The 22,295-nt window shown below is 42.0% G+C and overlaps 1 protein-coding gene across 2 annotated transcripts in view; it reads right to left on the minus strand.

Annotated features, from left to right (window-relative positions):
* Window positions 1-788: 788 nt before the first annotated feature.
* TCP11L2 (t-complex 11 like 2) overlaps window positions 789-22,295 on the minus strand; it is a 30,720-nt gene continuing 9,213 nt past the window's right edge. For both annotated transcript variants that reach the window (XM_088465450.1, XM_088465449.1), the window contains 5 exons: window positions 13,106-13,242; window positions 8,884-9,065; window positions 8,569-8,744; window positions 8,265-8,428; window positions 789-2,661 (listed from right to left, as the gene is read on the minus strand). In XM_088465450.1, coding sequence (XP_088321576.1) covers window positions 2,426-2,661; window positions 8,265-8,428; window positions 8,569-8,744; window positions 8,884-9,065; window positions 13,106-13,242 — 895 coding nt within the window. In that variant the 3' untranslated portion in view covers window positions 789-2,425. The remainder of the gene's footprint in view (window positions 2,662-8,264; window positions 8,429-8,568; window positions 8,745-8,883; window positions 9,066-13,105; window positions 13,243-22,295) is intronic.

The raw sequence follows: 22,295 nt of genomic DNA on the forward strand, positions 1-22,295 counted from the left end.
GATCGCTATTGCGTACGCTGCAGAGTCTGGCTCCAAATGCGTATACTCACCTGAGTGCAAAGATACTCTATGCGAGTGGACTGCACTTTTAATCCATATGCTTGGTATAAAATCAAGATCAGCGAGCATATACACCAGCCGCACGCTTGCTGCAAAAGATATACGTCTGACAACAGCTGCATTTATCCTTCCGTACAACTGTATAGCCTGCAATTCCACCAATACAACAAGTCTGAGCATAGCCTACATGAGAAAGTTCCATTACAGTCCAGTAACGCCCCCTTAATCACACGTGAAGAGGAGCTTGAAATGTGTACAACTCTGCCTCACATGTACTTGCATACGCTTGGTTCTGAAGTATGCACAGTGCGAAAACATGCAAGATTCACTCCGCAAAGAGGAATATATTCAACTTAGTAGCACCCAATGCTGTGCAACAATAAACACGGCCATTTAATGGTAAGAAAATTACATTTGTTAATTACAACTGAGCTGTGCTCAAACCAAAAGGCTGGCAATAATTTCTTTGTCCTGGTTATACCGCTTGATGAAAGGAATCAAAATATTATAATACATATTATATATATGGTTAGAGATTAGAAAATTTCATCATACTGTGCAGCATAATTCATTTTTAAACCAGCAGTGAGTTGTATGCTCTCATTGCTTAAACTATAAAAATAGTAGTTTTACACACAATGTACCACATTATATTCAATTCAGTTGCATAAAATGGAAATTAACATAATAAAGTTAATGACTGGGACTAGCCATTCACCCCCCCCCCCCCCCCAATCATAATCTAAAGCCAAGCACCCAGTTTACAATGACATTGGGATAGATACAAAGTTGGGAGCAAAGCAATTAAAACGAAAAAGTAACTTTGCACCTGGACAAATCCTATTGCAAAAGGGGTGCATACATATTTTTTTTATTGGCATGTAGGCTAAATACTGGCTGCTTTTGCATGTTGCCCACATATACTGGACAGCTTGCAATTTAGAGTTCAGCTAGGACAGGCTGTAGTGCAGCATGATTTTGCCAAGGTCTAACGTTGCTCAGGGCTGGAACTGTGCTGTGTCACCCTGTACCGGTCCTGCTCCCTAAACCCGTGACGTAACATCTAGAGCACTGGGCCACCAAATCTAGGAAGTAGAGCACTGTCTGGAGAGTCCCCCACAGGCAGCAGGGTGCCTGCCCAGAATCTGCAGCAGTATGCCGCTCCCAGGTCAATGCATATCGGCACTGCTCGCACACCCCTAGTTACGGGCCCTGGAGTTGCTCCTTTTTTAACTTTTCTCCATCTCGGATTCATCTCCTAATCCAAGAGATATTAAACTTGCATTTATTATTCAGTTAAACAAGAATAATGATAGACAGATTATGAATTCAAATGATGCACCAAATGGGCTAATTGGAACTGCAGAATATTTGGGCAAACAAGAGTGGGCATTCACAGATACCTGTTTTTCTGCAAAATTGGAGCAGTCACGAGTATATGCAATAGTAAATATCGGTGTCTATGGTGATTTTGTGGTGGAAAGTCTGGTAAATCGTGACTGTCTGTATTACAAAGTAGGGATGGCCATCAGTATGTTAACCATCAATGGTACCAATGCTAACCTCGATGGTATAAAGCCATAGAGGAGGAGCCAAAAATGGTTTTGCCCGCAGATGGTCATACCTGCTTTCTGGGCTCAAGGGGCAGAGGACCAATCACAATCTGGGGCGGGGCTTTGTTAGTCATGCTTTGCTCTGTGTCCTGGGAAGATAAAAATAACCCCATCATCGAGTTCTATGCAGACAATGGGGGAGGACCATTGATTCTCCCCCATCGATGGCAAAACCATCGACCATTGATGGTTAACCATCGATGGTAATCCCCATTACAAAGTAACAAATACTTTTTTCTAACCTTTTCAGACAGTATACTCCATAATTTTAGTGCTTGTAGACATGGAGGTTGAAAAGCTTATGATTATGTGCTTTTAACACAATGTTAAATCTTTGTTCCAACATAGGTACTATATACTTAAAATAACAGACCATTAGAACTTCATTGTATTTTAACCAGTGTTACATGTCTGAACACTGCAGGCAACGTTTAAATCGATGAAAAGCAGACGTCTGTCAGAAACGGTGTATGTACAGGTCCATTCACTTACATTTTGTGTTAGGCTATCTTTGCCAAAGCACATTAAACAGGTTTTGAGAATGTGCGATAAACACTTTACATGCAAGTATGAGGTCTTACTTACGGGAGCGTCTTCCTTTAAAAATATAAGTTCTATTCAGCAGAAATTGCTGAAACATACCTTCAAGGTACAATTCTTTATAAAATTATTTTTTTCTCCTTTGTCAAATAAGTACTCTTAAGAAATGAGTATTTACATAAATGGTGCAAAGTTCTTTAATTATTGCCAAATTATGACCCAGTCTCTGCTTTTCCTACTTGTGCTTCACTAAAAAGCAGTTTCCGGAAGATGTTTGCATAGAATGGTCCGTGCACTTGCTTGTTAAAATTCACAATGTTGGAGTAGTGAAATCCAATGAACTCCATTTCCTTATGAACCGACGTAAGACCTCCAGGTAGTATAGGAACACGCTTGTATGGATAGGGAAGACAAAGGAATGTTGTCAGGTAGTCATCTATCCGTTTTTCTAGATCACACAAAATGAAAATAAAATGTTAGTTCATCTATGACAGGAGTTAGATAGATTTGAGGTTTATTGGGTGCTGGTTTAGCAATAACGGTTTAGCTACTGTTTGTAGGCAATCAATCAATATTTTCACATAGTAAATCTCTGGTTTCTATAGTCTAAAGCAGACCAAAAACAGATGCAAAAACAGCAAACCCAAACAATAAAACAGTCTGTGGCAGATGAGTTTGGGAAAAGTACTGCACAGATCAGTAGGACGTAGGCAATTTACTGTACATATGTTGTATGGATTAATATAAGAATTTTTCAAATAGACCCAGAGATCAGTCCCTTTGTGTTGTTCATAATAATTTACAGACACTTCCCTTCAGCAACACAAGAATCTATAGAAGCACGCAATCTCTGTATACGTGTAATGTTTCCATGCTATATAAAATGATGAATCAGGTGAAGGGGTAAATGTAATAGCCTGCAAACTGCAGGCATCAGCGAGTTCCTCGAGAGACTGCCCAATGTTTTAAAGTAGCAGTCATCTAAAAAAGAAACGCGTGAGCTCATCACGGCGGAAGTAAACATCTTCCGCAGTAATGGAGATATCACGATCAGGATTTGTTTATAACCAATAGATAACAGAAATAGTAAGTATTCCTCCGTTTGTTTATTTATATGGATTATTAAAGGTTTTGCCTCCTGTTGCTAAAATATCTGGTTTCACTATATACATGATTATAAAAACTACTATGGACAATCAATTGATTGTCAACAGCTGAGAGCGATTGATGCTAATATGGAGCACTATTTAAAGCTAGTCTTTACATCACTTGGACATCTTGAAAAAGCTGCCTAGAGCAGTGAAACGCGTAGGTAATAATCAGCTGCCCCTGGACACTTGGATTTGCAATAACACCACCTGGATATTGGTATTATTTGGCTATACATGTGGTGGCCGCCACTCGGGACTTTGGATTTTATCACTTACATCACCCACTCTAAACCATCTGGTCCGATCATCTGCGTTGGTCATACCTCAGTGTGGGACCATCGCTAATTCAGGACAGTGTGGACCTCTTCATTTAGTGGGTAACTATACAGCACTGGTGTGCTGTTCAATTGGATTGCCTTGAACAAACAATATTCCAGGATAACATTTGCTGTCTAATACCATTATTGCTTGAGGACTATATTCACCATTAGTGCTCCAGGGTTTACATCAATGCCGATTTGTATGGTTTTATATATTAGTGTTTTAAGTTTTTTTTAGTCAATAAAAGTGTCAAATCAATTGTCAATCAGCGCTGTCTTGTATTTTGTTTTGTTTTCATATCTATTGGAGATTAACTGTCTCCGTGTTACAGCTGCTGTGAGAACTACCTCTTGTCAGCACCCTCTATATTTATTTATAGACCTCTTGCATCTAAAAAAGAAAAACCAGGTTGATTTAACCTTTTAAAGAACTGCTACTTTAAAACATCGGACAGTTTCGCATGGAACTTGCTGATATTTGCAGGTTATTACATTTACCCCAAGAAAAATAGACCAGGCGCCAGGTAGCACTGATTTAGTCACCTGTGAGAGCTGCTGCTCGCCACCTGAGAGTACTTGCCACAACTCTCTAAAACAGAATATCACAAGTAAAAGTGGTGGAGGAGCGCTGCAAACACATGCACCTTAAACACTCTTGAGTAGGTTAATAATGGTATTTATTATACAGTCTAAAAATGTATATATAAAATGCTAACAATATAATACTGGTATCATACAAATAAAAAGCATCAAATAATGAACAGCATGCGGTCCCACTGCGCTGCCGGAGCATGCAATTTGTTTTCTGCAAATAGATTTACCATCTTATGGTTTGGTGACTCCTGTTATACCCTGGGCTCATACCTGTTGGAATATTATCAGCTCCTGTGCGTGAGTAACACACTATATTCACGTTATTACGATCATTAACACTGGTGGACTCCAGATATGATCGTTCCATATACAGGCACTGACCTAAAAATCTTCTTTTCAAGTTATATGGACATTTTGTATCACAAAGTTCTCAGAAGACATTTTGTTGCCAAGTAGAATACTTCGTATTCTTAACGCCTCAAATTGAATACGGCCCTAAGTCCGGATTCGCAGTAATTTACCGCCGATTATGTCATTACCGCCTGTTTTGGTTTTACCCCGTATTCAATTTCAAAGACTTTCCACCTAGGCGGAAAGTAAATGCAATGTAATAGGCGGTAAAGTATCGCCTATGAATGACAGGCAGTAAAAAGTGCAGAATTGGGGTGCAACATTTCGGGAACCCCCGTGCAGCCTTCAGACAGTCCCCCAAAGGTAATCTGTGTAAAAAAAAACCAAAAAACTTAAGGACACCCCAAAAATTGACTTTGAAAAGGGGCGGAAAAAAAAAAAAAAAGTTGTGGTATAAACTTAAAAACTAGCGAACTTGACTCGGGGGGGGGGGGGGGGGGCGGGGGGTACCCCAAGTATGCCCCAAGTGTTTTTTTGATTGCAGGTTTTTGCACGATTTTTTTTAAAGTCACATTAGCAAGTTTAAAATATGCTGAATTCCGTTTTCAAGTACCCCAAATTTGATGGGCATAGTGGTTTTGCCCTAAAAAATAACTTCTAAATGCTCTCCTGCATCACCTTATTCAAAGCCGCATTTATGCACCTGCCGCGGCTATTACAAACCAGACTTCCTTCAGGAGTTAAAAATGGGGGTACCATTTGTCATCCCCTATGTCTACACATCTTTAGGGGGGGTCCCTAGAATATTTCCCGAAAATTCCTGTTTTGTTTAACCTGTAAAAAAAACGGGGTAAGAAAAAAAAAAAAAAAAATTACATTAGGTCCCCCCCCAAAAGCCAAACCAGCCCCAGGCTTGCCAGCCAGTAGTGGTTTCTAAAGGTATGGGGGAACAAAATATGTGTAGGGTTCCAACATATTTTAGAAACCAACCCAAGGCTGCAGGGACCAGTTCTAGTTTTAAATATAGGTGGAAAAAAAAAAAGGTGGGGATCCCTCTATATTTAAGACCAGCACCAGACCCAACCGACTGTGGTGTAACGCCATAGCCCGGAGACCCAATCACCGGGTAAAGCATTAGCACCCCAAATCGGTCAGCGCAAACCGGTGATCTCGGGGGAGTCGGGGACTCCCCAAAGAAGACTCGCTTCCCCTCCAGAGCACCACAGGCTTACGCTGAAGCCCGGGGCTCTTCCCCATACCCCTGGTTTGGTGGGTATGGAGGGGCCAAATAATTTAAAACTATTGTGTTTTACAGTGGAACTACAAGTTCCACTGTAAAACCCACTGTAGAGCGGCCGCTGATTGGCTCTCGGGACGTGCCAGCTCCGTGCGTCAGCTGGCATTCAGGAGCTATCAGTATGTGTGGCAACACACATACCGATAGCTGTTGTGTGGGTCGTGTAAACTCGTTTTTTTGTTTTGCCAAGTTCCTGGATTACTGCGGAGACCAACGCCAGGATATAGGAGAGTATGAATTTTTCTTTGCAGAGCCATTCATTAAGGATATTCTACTGGACAAGGGGACAGACACATCTGGCATAGGTAAGTATGTGTGAATGGGTAGGTGTGTGTAATAAAGTTATACTTTTATATTTTACAGTGAAGTTACAGGTGCCACATGTCTGCTGGCACTTGTTGTTCCACAAGTGCAAAATGGCAGGCATGCTGGCACTTGTAGTTCCACTGTAAAACACAATAGTTTTATATTATAGGGCCCCCGCATTACCTCCATACCCACCAAATCAGGGGTATGGGGAAGAGCTCCGGGCTTCAGCGTTAGCCTGTGGTGCTCAGAGGGGGGGGGGGACCCTTCTTTGGAGGGTCCCCGACTCCCCCGAGATCACCGGCTTGCGCTGACCGATTTGGGGTGCTAATGCTTTGGACCTGGAGTCCGGGTGATTGGGTCTCCGGGCTATGGTATTACACCCCAGTCGGTTGGGTCTGGTGCTGGTCTTAAATATAGGAGGGATCCCCACGTTTTTTTTTTTCCACCTATATTTAAAACCAGAACTGGTCACTGCAGCCTTGGGTTGGTTTCTAAAATACGGTGGAACCCTACACATTTTGTTCCCCATATTTTTAGAAACCACCACTGGCTGGCAAGCCTGGGGTTGGTTTAGCTTTTGGGGGGGACCTTATGTCATTTTTTTTTAACTTCTATTTTTTACAGGTACAACACAATGGGAATTTTCAGGAAATATTGCAGGGAACCCCCTAAACATGTGCAGACATGGGGATCACTATGGGTACCCCCATTTTTAACTCCTGAAGGAAGTCGGGGTTTCAAATAGTCGTGGCAGGTGCATTTTTGCAGAATTAAAAAAAAAAATGCGTTTTGGGACTTAAAATATGCTAGTACCTATTTTCATGTACCCCAAATTTGATGGGACCATTTTTAAAAACGAAAAAAATAAGATAAGATAAGTGCCCTTCTGCATCACTTCTTCAAAGTCGGGCTACAAAAAAAAACTAAAAAAAACAAAAAAAAAAACACCTGCCACGGCTATTCAAAAACCCAATTTTCTTTTGGAGCCAAAATGGGGGTACCCATAGTGATCCCCCATGTCTGGACATCTTTAGGGGGGTCCTAGGATTATTTCCCAAAAGTTCCCGTTTTTTTTAACGCCGATCCAAGTATCGCCGGGTCCAGTTTTCGCCTACTTTCAAATTGAATACGCGGGCACGCACGCGATACTTTAACGCCTACAAAACAGCCGAAGGCAGCGTTAAGTCCAGGCCGCGTTAAATTATCGCAGTTCGGCTCACATTGAATACGGGCCTTAGTTGGTTTGTCTATACTTATCTATAGCTCATTTTGTGGTTGAATTGATATAGGAGATATAGCACATTATATGAAATTGCTTTTTATTTGTAGGATACCAGTATTATATTGTTATTTTATATATACAGTTTTAGGATTTTATTATAAATACCATTATTACCATACTCAAAAGAGTGTTTAAGGCGTATATGCGTTTGCAGTTCTCCTCCACCATTTTGTGTTTGAGATATTACATTTACCCTGAAGTCTGTGTGCAATCTAGAAAGCTACAGTTTAAGAAAGAGTTTAGTAGGATGGCATTTAATGTGGATAATGACACGTACTCTGTCAAAATAAAACAATGGGAAGGCATAGAACAGCACTGTGATCCTAATGCAACGGTCAGCAAATCAGAAGTCATTCAGTAATACTAAAACAGGTAATTGGCTATAATGTCAACCAGTCCATACATTGTTTGACCCTGCCCATCTGTTAGAGAGGCTGGACCGCTGTGATACGTGTGACCGTACCTAAATGATCTGGTTGATCAACAATCCAGATCAAAACTATCGCAGCTGGATGATAACTCATGTTACTGTCCATTCACCTTACTCAACTCTTCTGGGGATCAGAAACAAACTTAAATGCCAATTAGGTCTAAAACTTTATGGGCATATTCTGTGATATTGGTCAACAGTCCTCCACAATTCTGTGTCAGAAATACTATAGAATAATGGCCCTAAAACACCCCGAAAACAATTATTTTTACCAGGAGGAGCACTTAAGCTAAAAACACATTTATTCTGCAACTTACCGATCAAGTTGTAAATGGGATGGTCTTTCTCTGTTAGGCTGCAGATCTGCCCTGTGAGGATAGCCTGTGCCTCAGTGCCAAGCACACTTTCGGCCAAGAATTTGTTCATCTCAAAGCATATTTTGGTGCTTAGTCCAATGAGGGCTTCCTTCAAATTAAAGGTTCTGAAAATATTGGGGGAAGAATAACAAAAATATACAATTACTTCTGATATAACTAGGATAATACTCTGCTGCCCAATTAGCAGTAAAAAACAAAAAACATTAGTATATCTGACTTTGGCAATAGTAAGATTACCACTTACTGGATGTTTATGCCTTGAAGAAGAATCGTTGCAATTTCCTTGACTTGTTCAATAAATTTGGTGGTGCACACAGAGCCGAGAGTATTCTGAGTAATGAGGCACACACAGGCTAGCAATTTCACTTGGTGCAACTTGTACTTTAATTCTTGAATACGCAAATCATCTGTAAGAAGAGTCTGGACAGAAGGGAAAAAACAAAATTAAAAATTAGTGAAGAACTAACTATAGATTGTTACAACAGAATTAAATATCAAAACTTAATCTGAACACCAGTCTACAGAAAGAAATGCTTGAAGAGCGGCAGATGTCACTTACCTCTGGCACAACATTGTTATAGTCCATATGCAAAAGTTTCACAAAACCGCTGTTTAGCACCAGGGTAGGGCTCAGGCTTTCCATAGTTACTCCATTTTCACCAGATGTGCTCTTTTGGGATCTATCTTCTGTTGCAGCTTCAAGAGATTGCCGAATCCATTCGGTGGTTTGATTGAGAGCATCTAAATTAAGATATATTTGGTTCACTTGCAAATTACGCTTTCAAAAACTGGCGTGGATTCAAACCACAGGCAACATGTGGCCCTCTGAGCCTTCATTTTCAACCCCCAGGTCCTTCTTGTGTTGTGGTCAAATTTATCAGAGCCGTAACTAGACTTTTTGGTGCCCTGTGCTAGAAAGAGCATTGGCACCCCCTCATTTTTCAAAGGGACATAATGCACCCAAAAAAGGGCCATGGCTTCATGGGGAAGGCCCAGGGAAGAGATAAGAGAGGCCAGGAGATGCTGGGGATGAAATAAGAGGAAGCTAAAAGCAATAATGATAATAAACAGAAATTTCATAGGCCCAAACAGCGCCCCCTGCCCTGCGGTGCCCTGTGCGATGGCACCGGCCGCACTACCCTAGCTACGGCCCTGATATTTATTATTCCTTTTAACACTTTTATAAAATGTCTGCTTATCTATTAGAAATAGGCATCTCTTTCATTGATAACTTCATTTATTTTAATGTATTCCTGAGTAAGAATACTGTGTGGCCCCATTGAAGTTTAGAGGCCTGTGTAATGCAGAGACTCAGTGCTTCAGGTTTCATATCACAGATATAAACTAAAACACTAATAATCTACTACACTGTAGTACTCTTTAAATCATGAGTTCTTAACCAATTAGTCAGAATTAAGAATCTCCCCTTCCCCAGAGGAATGAATGAATCCTTACTTTTGCTGGATAACTGTCAGCAAGGGTTAAGGACTGCCTACGAATTATTATGTAATGTATCTTCTCTTTATGCAATGGTTGCAGAAAAGAGAGACACCTAAAGCAGCTCAGTAACTTCCAAGATTTCTGAGCCGCATACTCTACATGCAGAGTGGTCAGCAGGGGAGTATATTTGTAAGGTGCCCTGGAAGTCTAGGGCACCCCACAGGTGCTGTGGTTCCCATCTGAGTACTGCTTTCATAAACAGTCTGCCTGTGAAAAGTAGTTTGCAGGTGGGATAATCTGCACTGACAGGGATGAATAGAGCGTGTCCTGTCCTCAACTCGCTTCTCCGGCTTTCTCTCCATGGGCAAATCAAAGCACCGCAGAGACAGAGAAGGCAGTAATGTGAGTAATCTCACCTATTGTGTCTGCAGTTTTTTACTTTCCTCCACTGTGTGTCTGTCTGTGTCCCCTTCTGTGGTCATCGGTCTACATTTTTTTTTTATTTGTACCCCTCCTTCCCCATGACTGGTGGTTGCTGATTATTGGAAGTTGTCTCAAATAAAATTCTTCTAATCAGTCTGGGGGGTTATTTGCCACAAGGGAATGATGAAAATTGCTACAATTAAACCTGCCTGATCGGCTTTATTTTGTCTGGTATGAATTCCTTAGGGTTTTTACATTTCCGCAAAAAATTAAGATCGACACATTGCTCGATTCCTATGCAAGAGTCACTATTGAAGGTTGGCTATATTAGAGATCTCTCCATATCCTTTTGGCAGATTATTTATTAACAAGCAAGATTGTTTTTAAGAATTCTGGATTAATCTCAGGTACCTGGGTATTTGAGACATTCGGCCCGATTGTAAGATGTACACTAATGCGACAGAGTCTTTGTACGCAGCGGCTGTGAAAAAAATATACAAATGTCGCAGCCGCATGATATGTATCGAGATGCCCAGACTGCATCACAAATCCAAGCTGCTGCGTATAAATACCCAGCATCGCTCGCAGATACTTTGATAATTGACTGGAGCAACCCTATGGTCGCGACTGTCAATTACACAGGTAAAAAGTTGCTGCATGTGACATCAGTAATGTACCTTTACGCAGGTGCAGTGCGATTTACATGCATGCGCAGTTTACCTATAAAATCAGTCAACTGCTTAAATATCAGCTTTGTTACATCGCTGAATCAGGCCCAGTATGCAGACAAATTCAGTCTTTATATGATAAAGTTGTTTTTTCTGACACTCCAGTTTTGTGCATGACGAACAATGTGTATTATAATATTGATGAAATTAAGTTTTGTGTTTTCTCCCCCCCTAAAACACTTTTTGTGAACTTGAGTATACTTTACTGTGCATTACCTGCTGTGTATTTATATATAATTTTTTACTATAGCGTAATGACCGGTACACACTAGACCAGTGTTGGCTAACCTTGACACTCCAGCTGTTATGGAACTACATAACCCAGCATGCACTGCTACAGTTTTGCTATTAGGGCATGCTAAAACTGTGGCAGGGCATGCTGGGATATATAGTTCCACAACAGCTGGAGTGTCAAGGTTAGCCAACACTGCACTAGACGATATGTCGCCCGATCTGGCTGGATCAGACGATGTCGGCAACATAGTCTAGTGTGTACACTCAATGTCACCGATGATGCACACACCCGCAGGTCAGTCAGGCAACATAGTGAGCGAGGGCCATGCTACCAAATGCAGCATGGCCCCTGCTACCGCAATGTCGCTGCAAACATTGGAGTGACCCTCACCGGGTCCCGTCGCACGATAGGTCGGCTGGGTACACATTGTTAAAGGTGTACCCAGGTTATGACTGCTAAAGTGGTCAGTGGCAATATGCACTGGGGCTCTTCCAGATGCAGATGGGTTGAGTGCTCTCTGCAGGACGAGCAAGCAGCTCATAAGAGCCCTGTTCTTTATACCAAAAGAGTAAAATAATCACGTTACATAAACAAGATTTAATGAAACAAAATATAAATCTTCTGCCCTTGATCTGACAAACACGCAGTAGCTGCTTTGTAAAAAAAACAAAAGGACAAAAGGAAGACAGTAGGTAATACACTACACCCACACAAACATATGGTTTTAACATGAACAGTTTTATATTTTGACAGAACTATTTGGCTGTAGAATTCAAATATAAGATACAAAAATTATAGTACAAAAAAAAAAAAAAAAAAAAAAAAGAAAAGACACCTTCCAAAAACCCTTTTAATTGTCCCATAACATTGGCACCACTGGGAGAGGGTTAGGTTTAGGCACGAAGGACGGGGACTTCGGTTCAGACACTAACAGGGAGGGTTAGGGCTAGGCTACCAGATGGGAGGGTTGGGGGGGGGGGATACCAACCATCGGGATAGCATATCATACCGATTCCATTTATCACAACTTAATTGTATCAGCCTATATAGCACCAACATATTACAAGGAACCTAACAGAGAATGTTTCCGTATAAATATATCCACGTAAACACCTTGATGGCGTTTTCTCATAAAAAGACGGGGAGGGGATATCCAATGCTGAACCAATAACAGAAAAGTGCTTGCAAATATAGCACATTTCTGCACATATGTAGAGCCATACGGTTAGAGATGTGTAGACTTCTACACTGATGGCATATGTGCTGCATATTCAACAAGACATTATCAGCGTGTACTTAATTTTTCCCTGTAGCAGGTGCAAAAGATACATCTCCTGGAACATGTAAAGGCACTTACGGGCTGGTCTGCAAGAGCCACATTTACGTGAACATTAACACCTGCTGTACAATACATTTTAAAAGGCAAGATATATTACTGTAAATGCGCCTAATTTTGTGTATATTTCTAAGCAAAAAAAGGCTATAAATTGAAAATGATAAATATGGGTCAAATTATGGTCATTATCACTGCAACCACTATATAAAGTAACATCTCCAATTTAAATAATTACTTTTATGGCAATTAAAATAAGACCGCCATGTGAGAGTGTGACTCCCCCAGACTGTCTGCTGGGCTGCTCTGAGAGTGGCGGCAGAGATTTGCAATGGCCTGAAGGCTAGGCAGCTCCTTTTTGGCCATTCTGGAATACATTACACAGTGATGCCGCCATTGTGATGGTCTCCTTAGCAGAAGCACATATAGCAGAGTTTTGGGAAATCAGTGTTGGGAATGCTGGGGCTAACTGCACCCCTGCAATGCTTAGGTTTTGTAAAATTTTACATTTAATTACAAAAACATTTGTTCATTCAAATTAGCCAACATACTAATAATAACAATTCATTACACAGAACTCGCACAAACTCCTGGACAGAACTGAGGTACTGATCATACGTACCAGGTGATTTTTCAAGTATTTCCTGGAATTTGACCCTTTCATACTCTGCTAGCTGTCGCTGAAGCTGTGGTCTAATGTTCTGGATAGTGTAATTAACCATATCCATTTTCATGAGGTCCAGCACATGAAAGACATCCCTGAAGAAGACCAAGAAAATCGGTATGTAGGAGTGACGTGTTAATGCAAAACATAAGCAACAACTAACCCGCACCATTGTGTTTTTTTGCAAGAGGTTAAATGTGCCGCAATTACAGAGTGCAGTGGAAGAACACCATGTTACCCACAGGTGCTTCTGGATGACAGTCCTACACAGTATGTTGTATGCCTACTATCTGCAGAAGCCTCCAATAACTAGCTATGGGAGAAGGTAGAATAAAACAGATTTTCATGCAAAGAGTCCATCAAAATCTGCCATCCGGTCACTTTAGACTGGATGTTTTCCCCACTGTCCAGTACTGTAGCTTATTTAGGTTCTGTTTTTCCCACTGTCCAGTACTGTGGATTATTTCTGTTCCGTTTTCCCCACTGTCCGGTACTGAGGAGCATTGTAAAATCTCACAAATTAACGACAATAGTTGCACTTGTGAAAACAGAAGTGTGCGGCGAGTTCAAAGCCAAATTTGTACTGCACATCCGATGCTTTGAAAACGACCTCCAAGACCGATTTTACAAATACTATATCCATCAGATTGCCTTCAGGGGAATGGTCATGAGTTCACCCTCTATGTTCAATGCTGCATCATTTGGCCAATGTCAAAGGTTTCAATTTGCTAGCTCCAAGTAGAGCATAGGCAAAACCAGATAAACCTGGCGGATAAGTTATGTTATTTGCTAGAATCTAGATGCTCTCTATTATGGCTCATACACACTCGTGTTTAGCTAAAGCACAGGTACAAAATGTTCTGACACTACAAAAGATTGTTTCAGCACAAAGCTAGCAGCCCATAGGGGATTATTTCCTATTCTTGCTTGCACCCGTGCAATAGAGGCACCAACAATGGGGAACATTCCTCATCACCCTGTGCTGGTCAAAGATTTGTGTAGGGAAGGAAGGGTGCCATATTTATTTTTTCCATTACATACTGTATGTGGGGCTGTTTTGTCTCATTACAAGTATAGCTCCATCATGCAAACCAAAAATAAAAGTGGAAACGAGTATTAAGGGTGAGAGTGTTGCCCCATCATCTTCCGGCAGATCAGGATTTACCTTCTGAACATTTGGACTGTAGACACCACTCTAAGATAAATAGGAGGAATACAGACACCTATTGGGTGGTTGGGTGTAAGAGACAGACTTAAAGCTGCATACACACGTAAAGATTTTCTGTCCAACCATCCAACTAGTTGATTGGTTGGAATGAAAATCTGGTAACGTATGGCAGTAAATGATCATCAATTTGCTCCTAAATGCCAGAAAACAGATGAAAATGGCCGTCAGACAAGTTTGTTAAATGTTTGATCTAGGGGTGTGCACCGGCCACTTTTCGTGTTTTGTGTTTTGGTTTTGGATCTGGATCTTTCTTCGTGTTTTGGATCTGGATTGGTTTTTGCCAAAACCACCCTTCCGTGTTTTGGGTTCTGGGTTTTGGATATGTATTTTTTTTAAAAAAAGCATAAAAACAGTTAAAATCACAGAATTTGTGGGTTTTTCTGCTCCTATGCTATTATTAACCTCAATAACCTTAATTTCCACTCATTTCCAGTCTATTCTGAACACCTCACAATAGTGTTTTTAGTCCAAAAGGTTGCACCGAGGTAGCTGGATGACTATGCTAAGCGATACGAGTGGGCGGCACACACACACGTTGCCCATCTAGGAGTGACACTGCAGTGGCAGACAGGATGGCAGTTTGAAAAACTAGGCCCCAAACAGTACATAGTGTAAAGAAAAAAAAAGAAGAAGAGGTGCAAGATGGAATTGTCCTTGGGCCCTCCCACCCACCCTTATGTTGTATAAACAGGACATGCACACTTTAACAAACCAATCATTTCAGCACCAGGGTCTGCCATATGACTGTGGCTGAAATGATTGGTTCGTTTGGGCCCCCACAAAACAAGCTGGCAATTAATCTGTCCCTGCACAAACTGGATCTACGGAGGCAAGATGTCATCCTCATCCACCGATTCCTCACCCTCTTCAGTGTTGTGTACATCCTCATCCTCAGAGTATTAATTCGTCCCCGCTGGAATCCACCACCACAGGTCCCTCTGTATGTTCTGGAGGCTGGTCTCCCTGGAAGAGTTGATAATTCATTTTTATGAACATCATCTTCTCCACATTTTGTGGAAGCAACCTCCTACGCCTTTCGCTGACAAAGGTTCCCGGCTGCACTAAACACGCTTTCGGAGTACACACTGGAGTTGGGGGAAACTCAGGTAAAATAGAGCCAGTTTGTAAAGGGGCCTCCAAATTGCCTCTTTTTCTTGCCAGTACAGGTACGGACTGTCTGACATGCCTACTTGGATGGTGTCACCGATGTAATCCTCCACCATTCTGTCAACGGTGACAGTATCACATACAGTGACAGTAGACATGTCAGAAATTGTTGCCAGGTCCTTCAGGCCGGACCAGATGTCCAAACTTGGTCCTGCGTGCCCTGCATCACAGCCAGCGGGTTGCTTAGGATACCTAAGTTTTTTCCTGGCAGTCCCAGTTGTGAGAGAAAATGAAAAAGGAGCTGTTGACGTGTCACGTTCCGCTTCAGCTGACAGTGTTTTCACCAGGTCTTTGCACCTCTGCAGGCTTGTGTCGGCCGGAAAGAGAGACACCACATAGGCTTTAAACCTAGGATCGAGCACGGTGGCCAAAATGTAGTGGTCTGATTTCAACAGATTGACCACCCTGGAATCCTGGCAAAGCGAATGAAGGGCTTCATCCACAAGTCCCAGAATCGCTCCGTCTTAGCTCCACCTTCACTTTCTCCAGCCGCTTCTGCAAAAGCCTGATGAGGGCAATGACCTGACTCAAGCTGGCAGTGTCTGAACTGACTTCACGTGTGGCAAGTTCGAAGGGCTGGAGAACCTTGCACAACACGGAAATCATTCTCCACTGCGCTTGAGTCAGGTGCATACCCCCTCCTTTGCCTATGTCATAGGTGGATGTATAGGCTTGAATGGACTTTTGCTGCTCCTCCATCCTCTGAAGCATATAGAGGGTTGAGTTCCACCGCGTCACAACCTCTTGCTTCAGGTGATGGCGGGGCAGGTTCAAGAGTGCTTGCTGGCGCTCCAGTCTTCGGCACGCAGTCGCTCAATGGCGAAAGTGGACAAATTTTTCAGGGCCACCCAAAGCGTCTCCTGCACGCCCTTGTCGCTTTTCAGAAAATTCTGCACCACCAAGTTTATTGTGAGCAAAACATGGGACGTGCTGGAATTTGCCCAGATGTAATGCCCGCACAATATTGATGGCGTTGTCAGATATCACAAATTCCCAGGAGAGTCTAAGTGGGGTAAGCCACTGGGCGAGGATTTCCCTCAGTTTCTCTAAGAGGTTGTCGGCGGTGTGCCTCTTACTGAAACCGGTAATACACAGCGTAGCCTGCCTTGGAACGAGCTGGCGTTTCTGAGATGCTGCTACTGGTGACGCTGCTGTTGTTGCTGCGTAAGGTGATACATCTACCCAGTGGGCTATCACAGTTATATAGTCCTTAGTCTGCCCTGTTCCACTTGTCCACATGTCCGTGGTTAAGTGGACATTGGGTACAACCGCATTTTTCAGGACACTTTTTCTGACGTTTCTGTACAGTCTCGGTATCACCTGCCTAGTGAAGTGGAATCTAGACGGGATTTGGAACCGGGGACACACTACCTCCATCAATTGTCTAAATCCCACTGCACTAATGGTGGATACCGGACGCACGTCTAACACCAACATAGCAGTCAAGGCCTCAGTTATACATTTTTCTTCAGGATGACTGCTGTCGTACTTCATCCTCCTCGCTAAGGACTGTTGGAGGGTCAATTGTTTAGTAAAAGTAGTGGTGTTCCTACTTCCTCTCTGGGATGATGAACGACTCCCAGCAGCAACAGCAGCAGCGGTAGGCGTAGCAATGCAGTTGTTGTCCGGATTTGGATAGAAATATTGCCAGACCAAAGAGGTGGAATGTTTGGTCTTCTGCCCAGGCATGACCGTGATGGGCTTTTTCATCCCACGGACAACAACTGTCTCCCCCGGAGCCTGATTTAAACAAACCACATCACCATCAGAATCCTCTTCACCAACTTCCTCCTCAGCGCCAGCTACACCAGTATCCTCATCCTGTTGTACTTCAACAGTGACATCTTCAATTTGCATATCAGCAAGTGGACTGTGGGTGCTCCTTTCAGCACTTGCAGGGGGCATGCAAATGGTGCAAAGAGCCACCTCTTCCCGTCCATTGCTGGGAAGGTCAGGCATCGCAACCGCCACCACACTTGGACTCTCCTTGGGGATTTGTGATATCTTCTTAGAATGCACAGTTCTTCACTGTGCTTTTGCCAGGTTAACTCGTTTGATTTTTTTAGCGGGATGAGGGCTTCCATCGTCATGTGAAGCTGAACCACTAGTCATGAACATACTAGGGATCGACCTTAGCCATTCCTTGCTATTCCGTGTCGTAAATGGCATATTGGCAAGTTTACGTTTCTCTTCAGCTGATTTAAATGTTTTTTTAAGGTCATTTTCCTGAACTTTGTCATTTGGGATTGTATGTGCCCTCTACTATGACATTGGGCATCGGCCTTGGCAGACAACGTTGATGGCATGTTATCGTCTATGTCATGACTAGTGGCAGCAGCTTCAGCACTAGGAGAAAGTAGTTCTTGATCTTTCCCTATTTTATTTTTATCGGAGAAAGTTTGGTCCTCCATTTATGTTATATTGATATATACGTGCGGCTACGGCGCACACAAACACAGAAAATTATTTTTTATTATTGTTGGAGACTAGTGCACTTTGTGGGTTACACCACCCTTTAAGAAATGAGCCAGCCAGCTCTTTACTTATGGGACACAGGCGCACGCTTGGCACTGCTCCTTTGTTGATGCACGTGCAGCACACAATTCACAAAGACAGAAAAAAAAAAGGATTTTTTTATTTTTTGTGGAGCGCACTTTGAGGGTTATACCACCCTTTAACAGACAAACGCACGCTTGGCGCTGCTGCTTTGAGGAAGCACGTACAATGCAGACAATTCACAAACACAGAAGAAAATATTTTATTTTTGTGTTGGAGTGCACTTTTGGGGTTACACCACCCTTTAACAGACAGACGCACGCTTGGCACTACTTTGTTGATGCACGTGCGGCCACAGTGCACACAATTCACAAACAAAAAAAAATTTTAAAATTTTTTTTGGAGTGCACTTTGGGGGTTACAGCACCCTTTAACGGACAAGCCAGCCGGCCCTTTACTTATGGGACACAGGCGTACGCTTGGCGCTGCTCCTTTGTTGATGCACGTGCAGCCACAGGGCACACAATTCACAAACACAGAAAAAAATATTTTTTTTGCACTTGGGGGGAGCACCCCTGATGGACAGAGCACCCCCTGGACAACACTACAGCACCCCTTTAGGACTGGGACACTGCACAGGACTTTGGAGTGGACACAGCCCCTATGGACAACAGCAGCACAGCACAACACTACACAGCCCAGCCACTCCTAACTCCCACCCTCCCTCTTCACTGTCCACAGCCAAGTGAGAAAATGGTGCCGACGCGGGCACCTTACATAGAATCCAAAACCCGCGAGACCCGGAAGGCGGGATGATGACGTTTTGCTGCGATTTCAGATCAGAGTCAGGCCGGTAAAGTTGAGCCTGACTGGGATCGGGGGGCTCCGGATTTCAGAAATCCGAACCCGCTCACCCCTAGTTTGATCTAAACAATTTGTTCAAACAACAGTTTTTGTCCATTTTCCGGTATTTGGGAGCAAACTGCTGATTGTCATTTGCTTTCATACCTTACCAGATTTTCATTCCAACCAATCAACTAGTTGGATGGTTTTACAGAAAATTTTTACGTGTGTGTGCAGCATAAGACTGCAGGATAACATGATCAACAATAATAATAGTTGCAGTTGTCAAAACTGGATTATTGGCTGAGACAAGATCAGTTTAAAATTGAAGCGTGCGCGACGCCATCTTGCAAATGGCAGCTAGACTCCATTTTAGAAACAAGAATCTGCAAGACGCCATTTTATGACCAGCGTCATTTCAAGTTACAATTCAGGTGCTAAGAACAGATGGCAATGTTTTTGTTAATCTACCAAGGGCAACTGGAAAAACAAGCTTTCTGAGTAAAAGTAAATAGAATAGACAATGGGTATTTTTACATACAAATTGGGAAACCCTGGATGCAGATAAAGTATAGTTGTGGCAATTGTAATATAATCCAGGCATTGATCTACACAATTGGATTTGTCTGAATCCTAGACAGGATGGCCCCAACTTCACAGCTTGATTCACAGTTCACACAAGAGTCTGTGAGAACAAAAGAGGTTTGTTTTCCTTTGAACACAGGACAGGTGGGGGCCTGCTGACAGAAGGCATGTGGAACTACAACCCTCAGCAATCCACACTGCTGGATGTTCACTTCGTGTATGAGAAATTATGCACTTAAATCTCACCCATTAATAACTAGCGTCCTTATATCAAACCCCGAACACCCACAGCTCACATACTGAGAAATAAAGGTATTTGATAACTAAGGTATTATACATGATAAGCAAGTTGTGTTTGGTTTTGTTCCGATGCGTATGCTTTTTACAGCATTCTGGTGTTATCGGTGGAGAGATCGCATCATGCAAACTCAAGTTATGGAGCACAGAACCTACAAGCAACCAAATTGTTTTATTTCATGAACTGTTAGGATGTTACAGAGGGCGTGATTAGAAAGATCCCCAGCTGTTAGAGTCAGGGAGAGTCTATTTGAACCAGCCTGTTAAATGTGCTGTAACATATGCTTCTCCTCTGGGAACCAATGATATCAGCAACAGACTTCCCGATTGTCCTGTTTAATCTGGGGGGGTATAAATGTGAGTCCACGAATGCTGGTCTTCAGTCTTCATGCTGAACGCTGTATGACTAGGGGTCTCTTGCTGATGCCTATCTCCGGGTCCGGAAGCGCCTGCGTATGTATACTGTACTTGTGGTCTGTATAATTTCCTTTTGCGTCTAAATTGTGGCTCTCTCTGGGCCTCTCGCTCTGCCTCTCTCTGATTGTATTTATTTGCGCTTATTGTACACAGATCATAGCGTGTAACTGACTGCACTTTTACTTGAATAATACTTTGTGCTTCGGAACCACATGTTCTGAGTCTGGAGTCTCTATTTATTGTATGACTGCGTACGCAAATTAGCGTCATCCTTAGAGGTTTATAGGAAGGACTTTAGAAGGTACAGGCAGGGGTATATAGAGGTTCTGATAAAGTTTTGTTACAGTATACAACACAAACCAAACTATGTCCTATTTACGGCAGTCTTCAATAATACAAAGTTTTACTTAAACAGCGATTTCCTACCAATAAGTTTAAGCATCAAAAAACAACACTGCAAAGATAGTGCCCCTTTAGTTTATTACGTATGTGCAGCCGAGTGTTATAAACACAAGTTAAATATAAGAGTAACAGACTGAATGTACTTGTACAGAGGACAGAAATACATCTGCAGTACTTCGGTCACTCCTTTTATAACCAGACGAGTGAAATGCTATTAATAACTCTGCACTTGCGGTTCCTGATGTGAGATAATCACGTTCGGACAGCTAGAAAAGAATAAGCTAGAAAAGTTCAGCAATGACGACATCTAGTAGAACGGGGGTGTTATTCTGGCATTCATTTTGGGGGTAATTTGTTTGCCGATGATGTGCAATGCCCAGTTGTGCCCATCAGCCAGTTACGGCAGCGCTCACATCACAAGTTTTCCTGCACACATCTATGGGGTATGAGGCAAAAAACTTGCAATATAGATGGATGTGATTTGCCACTCCAAAATTACAAATTGCATCCATTGCGCTGCATTTAACACACAGTTTTATATTAGAGCACATCAGAAAAAAGTACATTATTACATTTATGTTAGTTCATCGTATGCACTAAAGAATTGCAGTTCAGAACAAGAAATGCAACCACCAGAAAGCAGTGCCCATATATTCTGATCTTTTTGGAACTGGCCAACTAACATCAGACTGGGATATTTAAATTTGTATATAAACAGAGGCTTGGACAATCTTGTCAGGCAATGACTTCAACCCACATGTAATAGAAATGACAAAGATAAGGGTGCGCTATGTAGTAGCTCCACACACTTCTGATTCAGGTAGCTGCTCGCACAGTGGTTCTGCCCCCACTAAAAAAAAAAAAAAATACAAGAAAAAAAAAAAAAAGGAAGAAGTGCAGCGCTCAGCCTGAATTAGTTAATGAGTCAGTTACAAGCTTTTATCAATATATGCCTCAGAATTTTTTTAATTTTTTTTTTTAATATATGTCTAACTATACTAAACCGATTGCACAGCATCACGAATATAAAGACAATGCATTAATGGGCAATAATCAGCATAAATGCATAAATTAGGTCCATAAGGTGTAAGCATGCAGTCCCTAAAAGCTTAATATAGATGTGCAGTTTTGTATATTTTCTGATACATATATTATTAAGAAAAAGTTTTAACTGACACAAACTAATTCAGGCTGAGTGCTGCACTTCTTTTTTGCCATATGTAATGAAATTTGCGTGCAACTACATGATTTTGAGGATATACCAGCTATATTTAAAGCAGCAATTTGTTTTAAAGGCAAAACCAAAGTTGGCTTTGCCTTAAAACTAATTGCCACTTTAAATCTAGCGGCTATGGAGCTACAATCGCAGACTATTGCACTAATACAGAGGTGGGAGCACAGAAAGGAAAAAAAAAAAAAAAAAAAGCAAGTCAGTCACTTTGCACCTTGGTAAAGCCATGTTGCACTGCAGGTGGGGCACATTTAATATGTGCAAAGAGATTTGGATTAGTGTGCCCAAATTCAAATCTAAAATTAGTGCAAAAATAAAGCTGTCCAGCATTTGTGGAACACACGCAAAAGCAGCCAGTATTTACCGTGCAGGTAAAAAAACTCAATGTATTTGCACCCCTTGCATTGCAACATGGTTTGTCCAGATGAAGTTACTTTATTTTGTTTGCCTTGCTGCCAACTTAGGATCAGGCCCTAACTGTG

This window comes from Taudactylus pleione, unplaced genomic scaffold (genome assembly GCF_031769625.1).
Source record: "Taudactylus pleione unplaced genomic scaffold, aTauple2 ptg001990l, whole genome shotgun sequence".
In the NCBI taxonomy this organism is placed as follows: Eukaryota; Metazoa; Chordata; class Amphibia; order Anura; family Myobatrachidae; genus Taudactylus; species Taudactylus pleione.